General features: G+C 38.0%; 1 protein-coding gene across 21 annotated transcripts in view; it reads right to left on the reverse strand.

Annotated features, from left to right (window-relative positions):
* Positions 1 to 17,755, reverse strand: part of LOC105474624 (ryanodine receptor 2) — a 786,480-nt gene that overhangs the window by 554,873 nt on the left and 213,852 nt on the right. For all 21 annotated transcript variants that reach the window (XM_071073921.1, XM_071073859.1, XM_071073912.1 and 18 more), the window contains exon 2: positions 8,550 to 8,669. In XM_071073921.1, the coding sequence (XP_070930022.1) occupies positions 8,550 to 8,669 (120 nt within the window). The remainder of the gene's footprint in view (positions 1 to 8,549; positions 8,670 to 17,755) is intronic.

Raw genomic sequence — 17,755 nt, forward strand, 5'->3', positions numbered from 1 at the left:
CTTAATCAAATATTTTACTGATTAAAAAGTGATTATAAATGAAAAGGAGAAACGAAATGCAGTTCCCTAATAAGTCCTGACAGTGGCTATCACTACAGAGCTTCTGTGTCCAGGAGTATGATTTTCCACTACAATTGCTGGAAAGCAGCAAGGTGAGTCTGCTCAGACCGTGTTCAGTGCTTAAGTCTATACTATCCACAGGAGAATCAAATTCCTACAGACTGTGGGTGTTTCCTTTTAAAAAGGTCTGCCCAAGAGGAAAACTGGGTTGCAAAAATTTAACACTAGCTCTCAGGAATACAAATTATATTCACTTATCTCCTACTCAGAAATAGTTTTATTCTATCCTACTCTGTCCCAGAGTTAATCGGATTTTTAAAAAGCATTAATTAAAACAATATAAATAAGGTAATATATTTTCTATTTCCTGAGACTGAGCACATATTCTTTTCTATATGATAGGTGAATAGATTCCTATAACCTTCTTATCCAATTTGAGCTTTAAAAAAATTCCCAGCCAGGTACGGTGGCTCACAGCTGTAATCTCAGCACTTTGGGAGGCCGAGGCAGAAAGATCACTTGAGCCCAGGACTTTAAGACCAGCCTGGGCAACATAGTGAAACCCTATCTCTACAAAAAAAAATTAGCTGGGCGTGGTAGTGTGTGCCTGTAGTCCTAGATACCTGGAAGGCTGAGGTGGGAAGACTGCTTGGGCCCAGGAGGCAGACACTGCAGTGGGCTGAGATCAAGCTACTTCACTCTAGCCTGGGCAAAAGAGCCAGATCCTGACTCAAAGAAAAAAAAAATCCACAAAGAAAAACAGAAACAGCACTTCAAATCTACAATCCTGAAAAATTTACTGATGTAACACACATTTAGGAAACTAATTTATTAGCACATGTATACATGATAAAAAAAAATACATTAGTAATATTATCAAAAATAGCAAATAAACATACTGTTAAAGTTTCTTTTTTGGGTTTTTTGTGTTTTTGTTTTTGTTTTTGTTTTTTCAGACGGAGTCTTGCTCTGTCGCCCAGGCTGGAGTGCAGTGGCCGGATCTCAGCTCACTGCAAGCTCCGCCTCCCGGGTTCACGCCATTCTCCTGCCTCAGCCTCCCGAGTAGCTGGGACTACAGGCGCCCGCCACCTCGCCCAGCTAGTTTTTTGTATTTTTTAGTAGAGACGGGGTTTCACCGTGTTCGCCAGGATGGTCTCGATCTCCTGACCTCGTGATCCGCCCATCTCGGCCTCCCAAAGTGCTGGGATTACAGGCTTGAGCCATCACGCCCGGCCCATAGTGTTAAAGTTTAATGACTTTATACTGGTGAATGGTTGGCCTAAGACTATTATTTCTGTTTATTTATTTAATTACTTATTTTGCGACAGGGTCTCACTCTGTCACCCAGGTTGCAATGCAGTGGTACAATCTCAGCTCACTGCAGCCTCGAACTGTCAGGCTCAAACAATCCTCCTGCCTCAGCCTCCCGAGTAGCAGGGACCACAGGCACATGCCACCAGACCCAGTTCATTTTTAAATTTTTGTAGAGACAGGGTCTGGTCTTTAGAGACCGAACCTCACCTAATTGTTTAGTTTTGTAGAGACACGGGGTCTCGCTATGTTGCCAGGTTATGTGGCCATTGATTTTATAACCTGCTACATTACAGATTTCTCTCATCAATCCGCTCCTGTAGTAGCTTTTCCACTGATTAATTTTTGGGAATTTTAAGTATATAATCAAATCATCTACATCTAGAAATAGTTTTACCTCTTCATGTCTGATCGTCAGTGTCTAATCACGTTGGCTCATACCTCCAACACAGGCATGTATTGCAGAGGGCATACTGGGCATCCTTCTTTAACCTACACCCGACTTTAACTGCTAGTATACTACCTTAAAGAAAGTGCTGATTTTGAACTGAAGTGTGTGTGTGCACATGCACTTATAAAATAATGTTAAGGAGGTATTTTATTATTTTTAAACATGAATAGAATTTAAATTTTGTTCAGTGCCCTTTCCCCATCTATGAGTAAGTTCAAAGGATTTTTTTCCTTCTCTTTCCTAATATGAAGAATTCTATTAATTGATTTATAGTATTCAGCTATTTTTGGATTCCTGGAATAACCTTCACTGGTCATGATAAAGATTTTAATGCAACATTGGTTTATTTAAAATATTTTCTCTCAGAAAATGTCTGTATCAATAAAAACTGAAATTGATCTATAAATTACCTTTGCAAAAAATGTTTTCTTAATTTTGAAATCTAAATTACATTTACTTGACAAAATAAATTTGAAACTTTTCCTTCTTTAATTATGCTTTGGAATAATTTAAGGAGCACAGTTAAGTAGGGAGTATCGGACCTTGGTGCATGTCTTGTCAGGGAATACTTCTACCACACTTTTATTTTATGATAATTGGTCTGTTTGAACTTAATGTAGCAAATCTTTACTTTCTTGAAATTATTCATTTCATGAAGATTTTAAAGTTCGCTTGTATGTAGTTAGACAAATGGTCCCTCATGACTTAATTTCCTTTTTTGATCATTATCCCCTTCCAACTCATATGTAACCTCTAATAATCGAATATTTGTACTCCCTTTTTCCTTGGTTAGATTAATTCATGGTTTGTCTTTGTTGATGATTTTTTTCAAAGGACCAATTTTCAAAATTAACTCATCATTTTCTTTCCTATCTTTATTAATACCATTTTGTTGCTTTATTTTGCTTACTTTGTTGTTCTTCTCCCAGTTTTTATCTGGCTGTTTAATTCATTTGTTTTAAATTTTCATTTTTAATAATATATGCATTTAGGCCAGGTGTGGTGGCTCATGCTTGTAATCCCAGCACTTTGGGAGGCCGAGGCAGGCAGACCACCTGAGGTCAGGAGTTCTAGACCAGCCTGGTCAACATGGCAAAACCCCGTCTCTACTAAAAATACAAAAAGTAGCCAGGCATGGTGATGGGCGCCTGTAATCTCAGCAACTTGGGAGGCTGAGAAAGGAGAATTGCTTGAATGCGGGAGGTGGAGGTTTCAGTTAGCGGAGTTCATGGCACCACGCTCCAGCCTGGGTGACAGAGCGAGACTCCATCTCAAAATAAAATGAAATAAAATAAAACACTAATATATGCATTTAATGCCATAGATTTTATTCTGATAACTTCTTTAGCTATATCCCACACATTCTAAAACATCACATGTTCATTATTATGATGTTCAAAAAAACTCTTCAATTTTATTTTGCCTTTGACCCAGGATTTAATTAATAGTGCACATTTTACTTTTCAGATAGATAGGTCTTTTGTGTGGTTTTTATTTTTTAGGGGGCTGATTTTGTTTTTGCTTTTTAAAAAATTAACTTCTAGTTTCTTTATAGTTATAGTTGTATTATTCCTACTCTTTGGAACTTACTGGAGGTTTTCTTCATGGCCTAAAATACTGTCAATATTTTTTAATATGGTGTGTGAACTTTAAAGAAAGGTATATTCTATTTCTGAGGTTCAGATTTTGACATATCTCTATAAGGTCAACCTTACTGATTATGCTAAGCATTATACTTATTTTTTTTCAAGTTGAAGTGTGTTACGTCTCTTATTATTGGTACGTTTCTATGTTTCTCTTGGCAACTTCTGAGGTTTCTACTTTGTAAAAGTTGTATCTGTTATTAGGGTCATTAAACTACTTTGTCTTCATTGAAAAATGTACCCTTTAGCATTTAAAAAAAAAAAAATCCTTCTTTGTCTCAAAGTTTTTTAGTCTAAATTATGCCATGTCAAATAATGAGATAAAGACACCTGCTTTCTTTTTATTTGTACTTCTTGGTATATCCTTAACTATCCTTTTATTTTTCCCTTTTTAAGTGCCTTTGTTTTTATATACATACTGTTAGATTTGGCTTTGTAGTCATGGTTATAATTTTAAGTTCTTATTTTAATAGGTAAGTCAAACTCACTTATAATTGTTAATACAATCAATACACTTTGGCCTCAATTGTCTTAGACTGCTAAAATGCATATTTTAATTTAAAAATACTATAAATATATAATTTCATTTTTATTTAAAATGAAATTTTTCCTTTTAAAACATTTTATGTATATGGTGTGTGTATGTGTGTGTGTGCATGCGCGTGTATGTCTGTGTGTGTATCACCCATGAATGATATATATATACAGACATGCATCACTTAATGATGGGGACACATTCTAGAAATGTGTCATCGGGTGATCTTATCATTATGTGTACATCATGGCGTGTATGTAATACAAACCTAAATGGTGCAGCCTCCTATACACCTAGGTCTATATGGTCTAGCCTATTGCTCTTAGGTTACACACCTGTACAGCACATGACTATACTGAATACTGGAGGCAACCGTAACACAGTGGTATCTGTTTATATAAACGTATCTCAAAATAGAAAAAGTACAGTAAAAAATGTGATATAAAAGATAAGAAACGGTACACCTACATAGGACACCAACAATGAATGGAGCTTGCAGGACTGGAAGCTACTCTGGTTAGTCAGTGAGTGAGGGGTGGGTAAATGTGAAGGCCTAGGACATCACCCTACTGCAAACTTTATAAACGCTGTGCACTTAGGCTGCACTAAACTTATTTTTAAAATTTTCTTTGTTCAATGATAAATTAACCTTAGCTTATCGTAACTTTTTACTTTACAAACTTTACTTTTGTTAACTTTTTGATTTTTGTAATAACACTTAGCTTAAAATACAAACACAGCTGTACGAAAATATTCATATCTTTGTTCTAGAAGCCTCTTTTCTCTTTTTTTAATTTTTTTTTTTTTACTTTTTAAACTTTTTTGTTGAAAACTAAGACTCAAATTCACATTATTGTAGGCCTACGCAAGATTGAAATTATCAAGACATCACTAGGCAATAGGAATTTTTCAGCTCCATTATAATCTTATGGGACTGCTGTCATATAAGTGGTATGTGGCACACAGCTGTATTATATATAAATATATATATGATACGTACATACACACATATACATAGGATATACATATCATATGTAATATGTACATTAAGTATGCATTTTTATATTTAAATAGAAATATATAATTATATGTAATATCTAGATTAATATATAATATAAATATTTATATTATAAATATATACAATATAAAATAAATATGTATTTCTTAATAAACATGAATCTATATTAACTTATAATATAAATGTATTCAATATAGGCATTATATATAACAGAAATATATAATATATATTTTATAATACTTATATATTTATTTGTTTTGTTTATATTATTTATAATATAAATATGTTCATACAATATATAATATTTAAATATATTTTTATATATCTCTTTTGTTTAGGAAGTTTGGGCCTCCCTAATACTTATATTTTTAAATAATATCCTTAAGACCTTCCCTTTTTGATTACTATTTCTTAGTTCTCTCTATGAGCAATATTGCAAATAGCTAATATATTATTTGTCTCCAGTGAAAGTTATATTGTTTACTTTTAGACTACACCTATAAAGCAATCAGAAAGTTGAATTTTTATAAACTGTACCCAGTCTCCCATTTTTTGGTAGTCATACTTACTTAACCTTGTCAGAGGACAGAGCCATTCCACAAGACACTCTCTCCCCTAAAACCATCGTTCCATCTCAGTTCCTTGGGTAAGTGCATCTTGAATGCTCACCACCATTCCTCGTGCCAGAGTCTCCACTGAAATTTGGTGTTCTTTGGTCAGGGGTCCACAACCCCTTAGCCATGGACCGGTGCCAGTGGCCCCTTAGGAACCAGGCGACAGAGCCAGAAGTGAGCAGCTGGCAAGCTTCATCTGTATGTACAGCCACTCCCCATCACTGGCGTTACCACCTGAGCTCTGAATCTAATGCTGCTGCTGATCTCACAGGAGTGCAAACCCTATTGTGAACTGCTCATGCGAGGGATCCAGGTTGCACACCCTCTTATGAGAATCTAATGCCTGACGACCTGTCACTGTCTCCCATCACTCCCAGATACGGCCATCTAGTTACAGGAAAACAAGCTCAGGGCTCCCACTGATAGTACATTATGGTGAATTGTAGAATTATTTTATTATATATTACAATGTAATAATAATAGAAATAAAGTGCACAATAAATGTAATTGCGTGAATCATCCCCCAAACACCCTGCAGCCCCGGTTCGTGGGAAAATTGTCTTCCACAAAATCATTTCCTTTGGATTTTCAAAGGTTTTCGCTTTTCCATCTTCTACGTCTCTGCAGATGTTAAGCTGTGGGTTTACGTGCTCTGCTGTCCCTTCTCATGCAGTCTCCAGGTCTAAAATTAGTTTTTCTTTAATTTGGAATTCTGGCTGTAATTCAGCTCCCTTTTCCAAATCTCTGTTCTCTACTCATTTTATTTCTGAGCTAAGCATGTATGTTGCTCCTTCACAGTGTATCTTATTTTTTTAATTTCTTTTAGTCCATTTTTAAATAGTTATAAGCTTATTTAACTAGTTGACCTTTATTACCTGTAGATATTATTCTGCTTCTTATTCTCTTTTTTATATATAATATATACCCATATAAATTATATAAGTATAATTATAGTTATATAAATTAGATTACTCCACTAATACATAATTATATATATTATAAAATTATAATATCTACAGGCAACACAAGCACATCAAATGTCCAGATACAAATTGAAATGCTTTTTCTTGTCCTCTTAGGGAAAGGGAGAGTGTAGCTTTTTTTAGCTTGACAGCTCTAGAACTGCTCGTTCTGTGGTTCTCCCCACTACTTGAAACATGGCATCTTATGAAATCTATGGGTTCTATTTCCCTCCTCTATCTTTTTGTTTGTTTTTCGTTTGATCCTTCTCTATCCTTTGCCTCTATCACCCCTGCAATTTTTCCTCAGAGGAGGGCTTTGACCTGTAAGAGAGCTTTACATGGTTAGTTATAAAAGTCCATAGGGCCAAGGTTACTCCAGAAACATCTCACCTCACTATGCCATGGTTCCTTTGCTCCCTCTTAGTTCTTTTTCTTTGTCTTTTCTTTTCCACAGAATCTTGCTCTATCACCCAGGCTGGAGTGTAGTGGTGCGATCCTGGCTCACCGCAATCTTCGCTTCCTGGGTTCAAGTGATTCTCCTGCCTCAGCCTCCCAAGTAGCTGGGATTACGGGTGTGCATCACCACACCCAGCTGATTTTTGTATTTTTAATAGAGACAGGGTTTCGCTATGTTGGCCAGACTGGTCTTGAACTCCTGACCTCAAGTGATCCGTCTGCCTTGGATCCCAAAGTGCTGGGAATACAGGCGTGAGCCACCATGCCTGGAGTGGTTGCTGTTTTCACATTGGCCCACCACAGTTTCCAGCAAGGATTTGTCACTGACTTTCAGAGACAATAGAAATCATGTCGCCTCTCTTGCACTTCCTCCTGTACATTTCCTGACACCATATGTAGGAATAACTTGCCACTTAGTTTGTCTTGGATACTGTATCGTCTGTGGGTGTGAGTTTTGCCCTCTTCATAGCTCTGTCTGGTTTTATGTGGAGATTCAAAGAGATGAAAAACTATGCCTTCTTGATCATTCCTCATTTCTCCCTGAATTTTTAATAATTACAAGGTGGGTCTGTCTCAAAGTGAATAGTTCCTAAAAGTAAAACCTTAACTTCTAATTTCTGAAATATAGAGACACAGATGAAAATTCATTCATATATACAATGTACAGTAAATATCCACAGTTAGGAATCAGGAATAACGAATCAAAACATATCAACAGATTTAAGTGTTTATATTTCTGCAAGAAAATCTATGCTGATATTATGAACCATTCTCTTTTAGGCAAAGATCAGCCTAAAAAAATAAATATCCTAGGAGCGGTAGTCTCAAAAAGTTAGTTCTGCCTTTGATTTTAAAATTCCATAGCTTAAGATATTTCTGGGCTCATTTCCAAGAGTACATATATAATTTACAATGTCTGACTACTTACTGCTGACAATCTTTCTGTCCTTTCCCCTTTAGGATCAATGTAAGAGATACCACTTTGAGGAAAAAAAGCCATATCCCATTTTCTACCAATGAAAGTCAAATCCAGATATATCTGTGTGAACTATATCTATACCCAGGTTTACCTATTTTAAACATGAACTGGGATCTAGAGTTTTGACTTTTTGTTAATACAGAAAATTGAAAGTCTATCTTATAAAAAATATAATGAGCCTAAGACTATTGGTTCCTGTTCAGACTTAATAATCCATTAAATCCTCCTAGCCCTTATCAGTTTTCAAATTACATCATTTATTTACTTGTTTGCTTTTCTACTAGAATATAAACATCATGGAGCAAGGACTTTCCGTGTTCTTGCTAACAATCTTATCCCTAGTTCTTTGTACCCAGAAGAGACTCAATTAAAAATCAGCAAAATGGAGTTGAAAACATTTTTATATCCCTTTCATTTATATAGTATGTGTTCCACAGAAAATAGTAGAGAGCTCATAAATAACTTCAATGCCACTAGTAAAACTTGCATATTTGAATAGCCTTGAAAGACTTCATCCCACCTTGGAATTGGAAGTGGACTCCAAGAAACAAAGTCTGTTGCCAAATCCTTCTGCTGCCAAGCATAGTTTCTGTTGTTCTTTGTGGATGGTTGCGGTGCACTGCAGAACCACTTCATCATCCTGCAAAGGGGGAGAAAGAGAGGGAAAAGTAAGTGAGACCTGACATGACTCCACAGTCCAAATTAGATCTTGAAGAACATTATTTTAGTGCATTTAAACAATCTGCGCGCAATGTAAAAACTACTGTCAAAAAAACAACCAAAAGAAACCCCTACAGAATCAGTCCCTAATGTACTTTTTATTTGCAAAAAAGCAATTGGGTGGGGGAGAAGAGGGGAGCTACAGCCACTCAAGGCAATCAGCAGTTTTCTGATTGTACTGACTGATCCCAGAGGCAACCTGAACAAATAAAAGTAAAATACAGGATTTTCGTATTATTATCACTATTTTAGTCATCAAAATTAACAAGAAATTGTCTGACATATTTCTAGGACACCAAGTATCATCAAGAATGGAACAGATTCTAATAGCAGGCACACGTGTCATTTCAAAACTCACACCGGAAAACAGGTCAATAACAGAACTTTCTCAGTTCAAAGTGATGGCAAAAGTCATCTTAGTTCAACCACGCATTAGTTGCTTGAGCACATCTGAAAGGATCCTGGGTTGCTTAAGAATGCGTGGAGAGACAATTTCTTATTTCAGTCCTCTAAAAGCCAAAACAGGTTTCCAATCAATTAGTTAAGCAAGGTTACTGAAGAAACTGCACATGCAGAAAGATGAAAATTAGGAGGGCTCAATACAGGCAGCGTGAGTGCTGCAGGAATCATGGACTGTAGAACAAGCAAGATCTGGATTCCCATCCCAGCTCACCAGGTACTAGGTTATATGATGTGAGGCGAAGTATTGAATTTCTAAAATGATGAAGTAAATCGGATAAAGCACCTTACGTAATGACTAGCATACAAAGGCACCAAATGCACAGTAAATAAATGGAATATACAGGTTCTATGTGGCAAGGGCCTAAAAAGTCTGACCATTTACGTATTTTGACATCTCAACCTCAAAGAAACAAAAGAAAACATAACAGAGTAGTAAAAAAGCAATATAATCATCAACCCTTCTAATTAGACAGAAAAGGGATACACAAGTACATTCTAGAAGCCCTTCACCAAGGTAGTATGGCAGGGCATAGGTGATGGGAATAAAGCCTCAAAAGCAGACAGCAAGGTTTTTTTTTAGCTAACCTAAAGAATATGCTATATGGCTGGGCGCGGTGGCTCACACCTGTAATCCCAGCACTTTGGGAGGCCAAGATGGGAGGATCGCCTAAGATTGGGAGCTCAAGACCAGCCTGACCAACATGGAGAAACCCCATCTCTACTAAAAATATAAAAATTAGCCAGGCATGGTGGCACATGCCTGTAATCCCAGCTAGTCAGGAGGCTGAGGCAGGAGAATTGCTTGAACCTGGGAGGCAGAGGTTGCAGTGAGCTGAGATCGCGCCATTCACTCTAGCCTGGGCAACAAGGGCGAAATTTCGTCTCAAAAAAAAAGAATATGCTATATAAATTGGAAAGGCGCCACTCTAATTTGTATTTTAAATCCTTGTAATGCTTTGTATTTGCCTTTATTTCCTATATGGTAGCAGCAATATTTAATAGCATAGCTTATAGCACCAGCCACAGGCAAAGCCCAATATTTTTAACAACCACCTCCTAACTGACGCTCCAGGTGCTCACTGATTTCCAGTGAACATTCATTTGTTTTCTTTAAAACATCATTTGCTAAAAAAATAGCATTTTTCTCATAGGATAGGGTACATCTGAATATAAATTCACGTGCACTGTGGTTATAATAAAAACAATCATGAAGTACTTTCGAGCTTATATAATCTGCAAGATTGAAGCTATATTGTGTTCCAAATACGTAGTGTAATTGAAACAAAAGAACCAAAAATTGTGCTGGTGTGCTCAGTGCCTTATGAAATGCCCAGAGGCTTTTACTATTTTGTCTTACCTACCCTATGGAACTAACTCTAACATGCAAACTACACTCTTGGGTAAGTAACTACACTCTTACTCCTTTGGATGCTGGAGACTATTTAAATACAATTTAATACATAATTAATTATGAACTAAAGACAGTTTGGGAATGAGAATAAGAGGAGACAGCAAGACGAGGTGAAAACAAAACCACAGGCATATGGGACAAGTGGGAGTAACAGAGCTCACTCAGTAAGCCCCGGAAGAAGAGAAGGCACACTATCTTCACAAAAGTCCAAGTGAATGCCCATCCTGGCATTAGCTTATTTAATCCTCACGATACCCCGTGGTATAAAGATGACCCACACATATCTAGATGAGGAAAACGGGGCATAAAGTAACTTGTTACTCACAGAGGGCTTATCAGACATATTTCCAGAAATTGATCACTAAACCTAATTCATCTGAGTTAGATTCACATCATTCAGTCTGTAATCCCACACTGCTTCTAGAGACTCAATTGATTTTTACCAAGGATGTTATCTATAAAAGTGCTTCTCAATCTGTAAGGTGCATCCTATCACCCATGGATCCTGCTAAGATGCAGATTCTGATTGGGAAAGTCTTGAGTGGGACTGATTGTGCATTTCTAACAAGCTCTCAAGTATGAACCACACTCTGAGGATCTAGGGCCCAGAAAGGGACCCAGAAAATATATAGATCCTAAGAAAGATATGAGGTTTTTTTTTTTCTTTTCTTTTCTTGAGGCAGAGTCTCACTCTGTTACCCAGGCTGGAGTGCAGTTGCACGATCCCAGCTCACTGCCACCTCTGCTTCCCGGCTTCAAGTGATTCTCCTGCCTCAGCTTCCCAAGTAACTGGGACTATAGGCAAGCACTACCACGCCCTGCTCATTTTTTGTATTTTTAGTAGAGACAGGATCTCACTGTGTTGCCCAGGCTGGTCTCGAACTCCTGAGCTCAGGCAATCCACCCACCTCGGCCTCCCAAAGTGCCAGGATTACAGGCGTGAGCCACTGCGCCCAGCCAGATATGAGTATCTTTTTGATATATGATATAGGAAACCTATAGGAGTTTGAAGACAATCTTTAACAGTCAAATATTAAAATAAGCCCGGGTACTTTGGACAAAGCAGAAATTAAAGCTCATGTGGAGATGCCCATTAGTATGTAAGACATGCCAATCATCTAAGGGAAAGGAATGGATTTAAATACTATATTAAGCTATACTATCCAATGTATGAGACCAACTCACTTACACAAAGTTTCACTTCAATCCAGTGCCTTAACACTGTATGATGGAGTGCCTGGTAATGAAGCAACATTAAGTTCAGGAGAGCTCTGCTATACCACCAAGGACAGAGGCTACAGCTACAGCTTTCAATCATGGTTCAACTTTGAATGATACAATCTAATCCAACATACTCATCCAAGCTTTTGACAGTTTACCCGGGAGCTGCTTTTATTTTACTTTCCAGTAAGCAAAGGGTTCCCTTTGGACAGAAAGTAAAATATACCGAACACTTAATGAACCAAACACCAGTTCAAAAGCCACCTGCCAGTTGCCTTTAATTAACCCATCATTCATCTCAAAGCACACTTCCTCTCCAGAATCACTGTGGTCTGACAGCATGCAGAGCAGGCATTTGAGAGGTTTTGATAAATAGCTTAATGTTTTCTATTTATTATTATCCATATGTAATACATCTAGTAGGTAACATATATATTAAGTATACATGAGGATATTGTGTACATGCACACGTGCTCACACATACATGTATACACACACACACACACACACACACATACACACAATCTAGTTTCTATTCCAACAATAAAGATCAACACTGCCAAATACTGATGTGATCCGGAGGGTTAACCTACCTGACAGAACAATACAGATATTAATTAAAGTATGTTTTCCTGGGTCATAAGGCCTCTTCTGAATTAGTATTTGCTATTCAGCCCCTGAGGTGCAGACTTGTAATTCATATGTCCTGCTTTTGCATTTTGGCTGCGTGTACCAATAGTGTTTGAGGGCTTAAATGCACATGATGACCATCATTTTTTTTACCTTGGCCCATAAAGACTAAAAGTACCCTTGAATATTCATCCTTTACTAAACAAACTTGAAGAAACAAATGTATTGATCTTTCTTTATACAAATTCTGGATGAAATAATAAATAATCAACCACTTACAAGAAACCTCATGAGCAATTAGATAAATGGAAGCACTTACATAAGGGTGACAGCCACCTTGGAGTTACCAAGTCCTGTGGGTTCTACTCCATCAATACTTTTCCAATCCATCAATTTCTCACCACCTTAGTCCAAGCTACAATCATCTCTCATGTTGACATCTTTAAAATCCACTGAATGGTTCTCCACACTGCAAACTCCCTTCCAGGGAGCTTTAGCTTGAGGCCACACCATCAATCTGTACTGTATGGTATGCTGGCTTAAAACCCTTCAATGGTTTCCAATTGCTCTAAAGATAAAAGCCAAAAAATCCTTGAGCCGGCCGGGCGCAGTGGCTCACACCTGTAATCCCAGCACTCTGGGAGTCCCAGCGGGTGGATCACTTGAGGTCAGGAGATCGAGACCAGCCTGGCCAACATAGTGAAACCCCTTCTCTACTAAAAATACAAAAATTAGCTGGGTGTAGTGGTGTGCACCTGTAGTCCCAGCTACTTGGGAGGCTGAGGCAGGAGAATCTCTTGAACCCAGGAAGCAGAGGTTGCAGTGAGCTGAGATTGTGCTACTATGCTCCAGCTTGGGCAACTGAGCAAGACTTCGTCTCAAAAAACAAACAAACAATAAAAAAAAAAATCCTTCAGCCTACAAGGCTCTACACTGCATAGCCTGGCATCAGCCTGATATCTCCAACCAACCTTCCTTCATCCCTTTGCTCCTACAGGACTTTTGCATGCACTATTAAACCCCTATCTCTCTTCTCTAGTTAACACTTATCCGTCTTTCAAACCTCAACCCAGGCATCCTTTCAAGGCTGTGTTGAGATTAGACCCGCCAGGCTATTAATTATTTTGTTTTGTGCTCCCATACATTGTATTTTTCCTTTAGTTTCTTCAATTGTCATTATGTGTTCATTTGTGTAATTATTAATGTCTGATTATTAAACTGAGTCTGGGCTGGGTGTAATGGCTCACATCCCAGCACTCTGGGAGGCCAAGGCAGGTGGATCAGCTGAGGTCAGGAGTTCGAGACCAGCCTGGCCAACATGGTGAAACCCCATCTTTACTTAAAAAAAAAAAAAAAAATTAACCGGGCATAGTGGTGGGTGCCTGTAATCCCAGCTACTCAGGAGGCTGAGGCAGGAGAATTGCTTGAACCCAGGAGGCAGAGGTTGCAGTGAGCCGAGATTGCACCACTGTACTCCAGCCTGGGCGACAATAGCGACACTCCATCTCAAATAATAATAATAATAATAATAAAACTGAGTCTGTTATTACCTAGAATTATAGCCCCAGTATCTAGCATAATGTCAGGCATATAAAAGGGCGTCAATCAATAGTAGTTGAATGAATGAATAAGAACAAACAATGCCCAAAATTTTTAATAAGTTAATAGCACTAAATCAGCACTACCCTTTCAATGAATTGCCCACTTTGGATATTGCAGTTGAAAAACAAAGTTCAACATGAGATCTTTCTCAATAGCGAAGAAATGTTGCCTTCCCCAAATCATCTTACTGAGGATTGGCCAAATGAGAAACTGTGGCTACAATGCAGATATATACAAGCCTTACTTAGCCAAGAAAGTAGATAAGGCATTCAGGGATGCCTAGGGACCTCAAACTTGGCCCGACAGTACACCGGTTGATCCCAGAACAGGAGAAAAATAGAAAACCTTCAAAGAATCAGGAGATGTAGAAAGCAGGAGACAGAGAAAGCCCAAAGCTTAGGGATAGCACAGGTGGCAACAGTGGAAGAGGGGGACATGTTGAGGGGTGAATTATGGGAAAGCCTACATGCATGCTCGTGTGTGTGTGTGTGTGTGTGTGTGTACATTTAGTAATTCTGAGCAAAGCTAGCTTGACTGCTGCTCACAAACCTGTGAGGTCACACACACGGAAAACCACTTCCATGGTCGCCCTATCTAAAATAGCAGCCCCTATCACCCTGAGTCCCTTGTCTTAATTTTTCCCCTTTATTATGACTACCTGACACTGTATTATATGCTATTTGCTTTTTTAAAATTTTTCTGAGCCTCCCCCACTAGAATGCAAGTTCTGTAAGGGAAAGGACATTGTCACTTTTACTAATGGTGATCACCAAAGCCTGTAAGAATGCTGGCTCACAGGAAGCACTCAATCAAAAAATATCTGTTAAATGGGTGGATAGATGACCTCTAATCCAATTCAATCCCAACAAGGGGGTGGCATTTAGAGGGGTTTCTGCCTTTCCATTACAACAAATAAGAATCAAACAAAAGATACTCCATTCCTTCCGTACAAACATCTTGAAGCATTCAAGGGTGAACCTACGCATTTTATTTAGTATCTCCCCATGCCACTTGCACATCAGTTTCCTAACTGATATTTAATAACAAGGAACAGAATTCATAAACCATGGTAATGATGTTACTTGCAGACAGAAATCACTTCTTTGCAGTTACTTAGACCCAATTCTGTCCATTTCTATGGGTTCCAATAATATCAGGATCTGTGTGAGAGCAGGAACAAGATCTGTTTTGTTCACCAGTATATCTCCATTGTCTAGCACTGTGCCTGCAAATGTAATGAACTCAATAAGTGATTGCTTATCACAATCCACCTTAAGATTATTCATAAATATGTGATGCCATGCTGACAGACACAGTCTCTTCTTAGAACTGCCAAGGTAAGATCTTATTTAATTTCCAATCAAAGCCGGTATTGTATGATCCCATTAAGTGATTTCATGGTTTCATGCAGCCAGGAAATAGGGCAATATTGGAGGAAAATTACTGATCCTGTCTATCATTGCTGTGACAAATTTTAATGTATCATAAGCATCCACAGCATCAATATAAAACCCAATGCATCACTGGAAAAAAGCAATGCAGTCCCTTCTTTTTCCCCTATTTTAAGTACAACAATGCTCTTTGTGTACATAATCTAAACAAATCAATCATATATTATACTCTTGAAAACTCAATGAATAGTCTTAATAGCTCTGGTCATTAAAAAAAAAAAAATCTCTCACATCATGCCAAGTATTTTCCTTAAACTCTTACTCTTCTTGTCTTCTGATTTTTTTTTTCCAGGTTTAGGCTTGTGTAACTGGTCCTCTAAGTTATGTCCTGAGAATGTTTCCATAATTAGCATCAACTCGGAAAGCTCACTATATGTTTCTTATCCTGTGGTTATCTCTTCAGCACATCGGCTTAAACTCCACGGAAACCAGTGGCTTGAGGAAAACAAATGCTTTAGTGAAAACCTAAGTTAATAATTATCCATTTTAGACAACTGTACATAGAAAACGTTCAGTCAATATATGTTGAGTTGAATTCCTTTGTGTATTTCCTGTGACTTTAAAACTCTCAGCCAAGCGCAGAGGCTCATGCCTGTAATCCCAGCACTTTGGGAGGCTGAGGCAGGTGGATCACCTGAGGTCAGGAGTTTGAGACCAGCCTGGCCAACATGGTGAAACCCCATCTCTACTAAAAATACAAAAAATTAGCTGGGCATGGTGGTGTGTGCCTGTAATCCCAGCTACTCAGGAGACTAAGGCAGGAGAATCATTTGAACCCAAGAGGCAGAGGTTGCAGTGAGCCAAGAGAATGCCATTGCACTCTGGCCTGGGCAACAGAGCAAAACTCCATCTCAAACAAACAAACAAAAAAAAACTCTTTAGAACAGAGATCTAATATTTATGGAAGAAAGGCCAGAACTGGAATACTGGATTCTGACAATTTTGTGATGAGTAAATAAGACATGATTTCTACAATCACTGTTGCCAAGTCTGCTGGGACCGTACAGAATGGAGAACAATTCTCAAACAACATCAACAGTTTCTTTCAAATAGTCATTCATCATTTAAAAGCTATTCACTCAGATGCAATACATGGTAGGAAATATTATAAGAGCTAAATTGTCTAACAAACAAAAGATCCCTGAACTCATTAGGTTTGCATTCTAGCAAGAGAAGAGGATGAATTTTAAAAAGTAAACTAAAAATCTGAAAACCTTAGAAGGTGAAAAGCTCTATGGAAAGAAAAAAAGAACAGTATAAGGCGATCAGAAATGCTGCTGGGCTGGGGGAAGTTAAGGTTTTGAACAGAATTGCCAGGGCCTCATTGAGGGGGTGACTTTTGAGCAAAGACTTTAAGGAGGAATGAGAAATTGACCCAATGACGATGTGGAGGAGGAGCAATCCAGGGAGAGGGAAAGCTGGGGAAAGCCCCCTAGGCAGGAAAGCATGGTCTCAGCATCATCAGGAAATTTGTACCTAGAGCAGAGTAAGCTAGGGGAAGTGGGTGGGAGATGAGATCAGAGATAATGAGCCCAGACCATGGAAAGCCTTGATGTCAGTGTAAGACCTTTGGATTTTACTGGGGGAAATGGGAAGCCACTGGGTCGTGTACTAAGTGCAGAGTGTAGAAAGGCAAGGAAGAAGCAGAGTTACCCAAGGGGGGTCACTGCAACCATTCAGGGAGGGAGGTGGTGACTCAAACCAGAATGGTAGCGGTGGAAGTAGAGAGAAATGATCAAATTCTAGATATGTGTTGCATTTATCGAGTGCCAATTATGTTGCAGGCATGGTGATAAGTGCTTACAAGTTGATCTCATTCATCCCATCATTACTTTTGACATTTATGTCATACAGACAAATAAAATGTTATCTATGCTATTTTTTTTCCTTAAAGCAAATAAGTAGTTAACAGAATAAGCTGAGATAATTCCAAATAAAAGAAGCCAATATTTTTGGACTTTCACTGAGTCTATATTTATTCATTTAAACTACAGGCAGTCCTCAATTTGCATGCCAGTATAGGACCATAAAAATGACTGTCTTCAGACAAGCTTTGGGAAAATTCACATTGTTTATCATCGTTCCATGACCTTTAAGAATTTTTGTCCAAACATTACAAACACCCTATGGTTTATAAATGTATACAAAAAACTTTCTAAATAGTGAAACTAAACATATTTAGTACACTATAATTTAGAAGATTGGAAACATTGAGAATTAAAGTGCTTT

This window comes from Macaca nemestrina, chromosome 1 (genome assembly GCF_043159975.1).
Source record: "Macaca nemestrina isolate mMacNem1 chromosome 1, mMacNem.hap1, whole genome shotgun sequence".
NCBI classification, from domain to species: domain Eukaryota; kingdom Metazoa; phylum Chordata; class Mammalia; order Primates; family Cercopithecidae; genus Macaca; species Macaca nemestrina.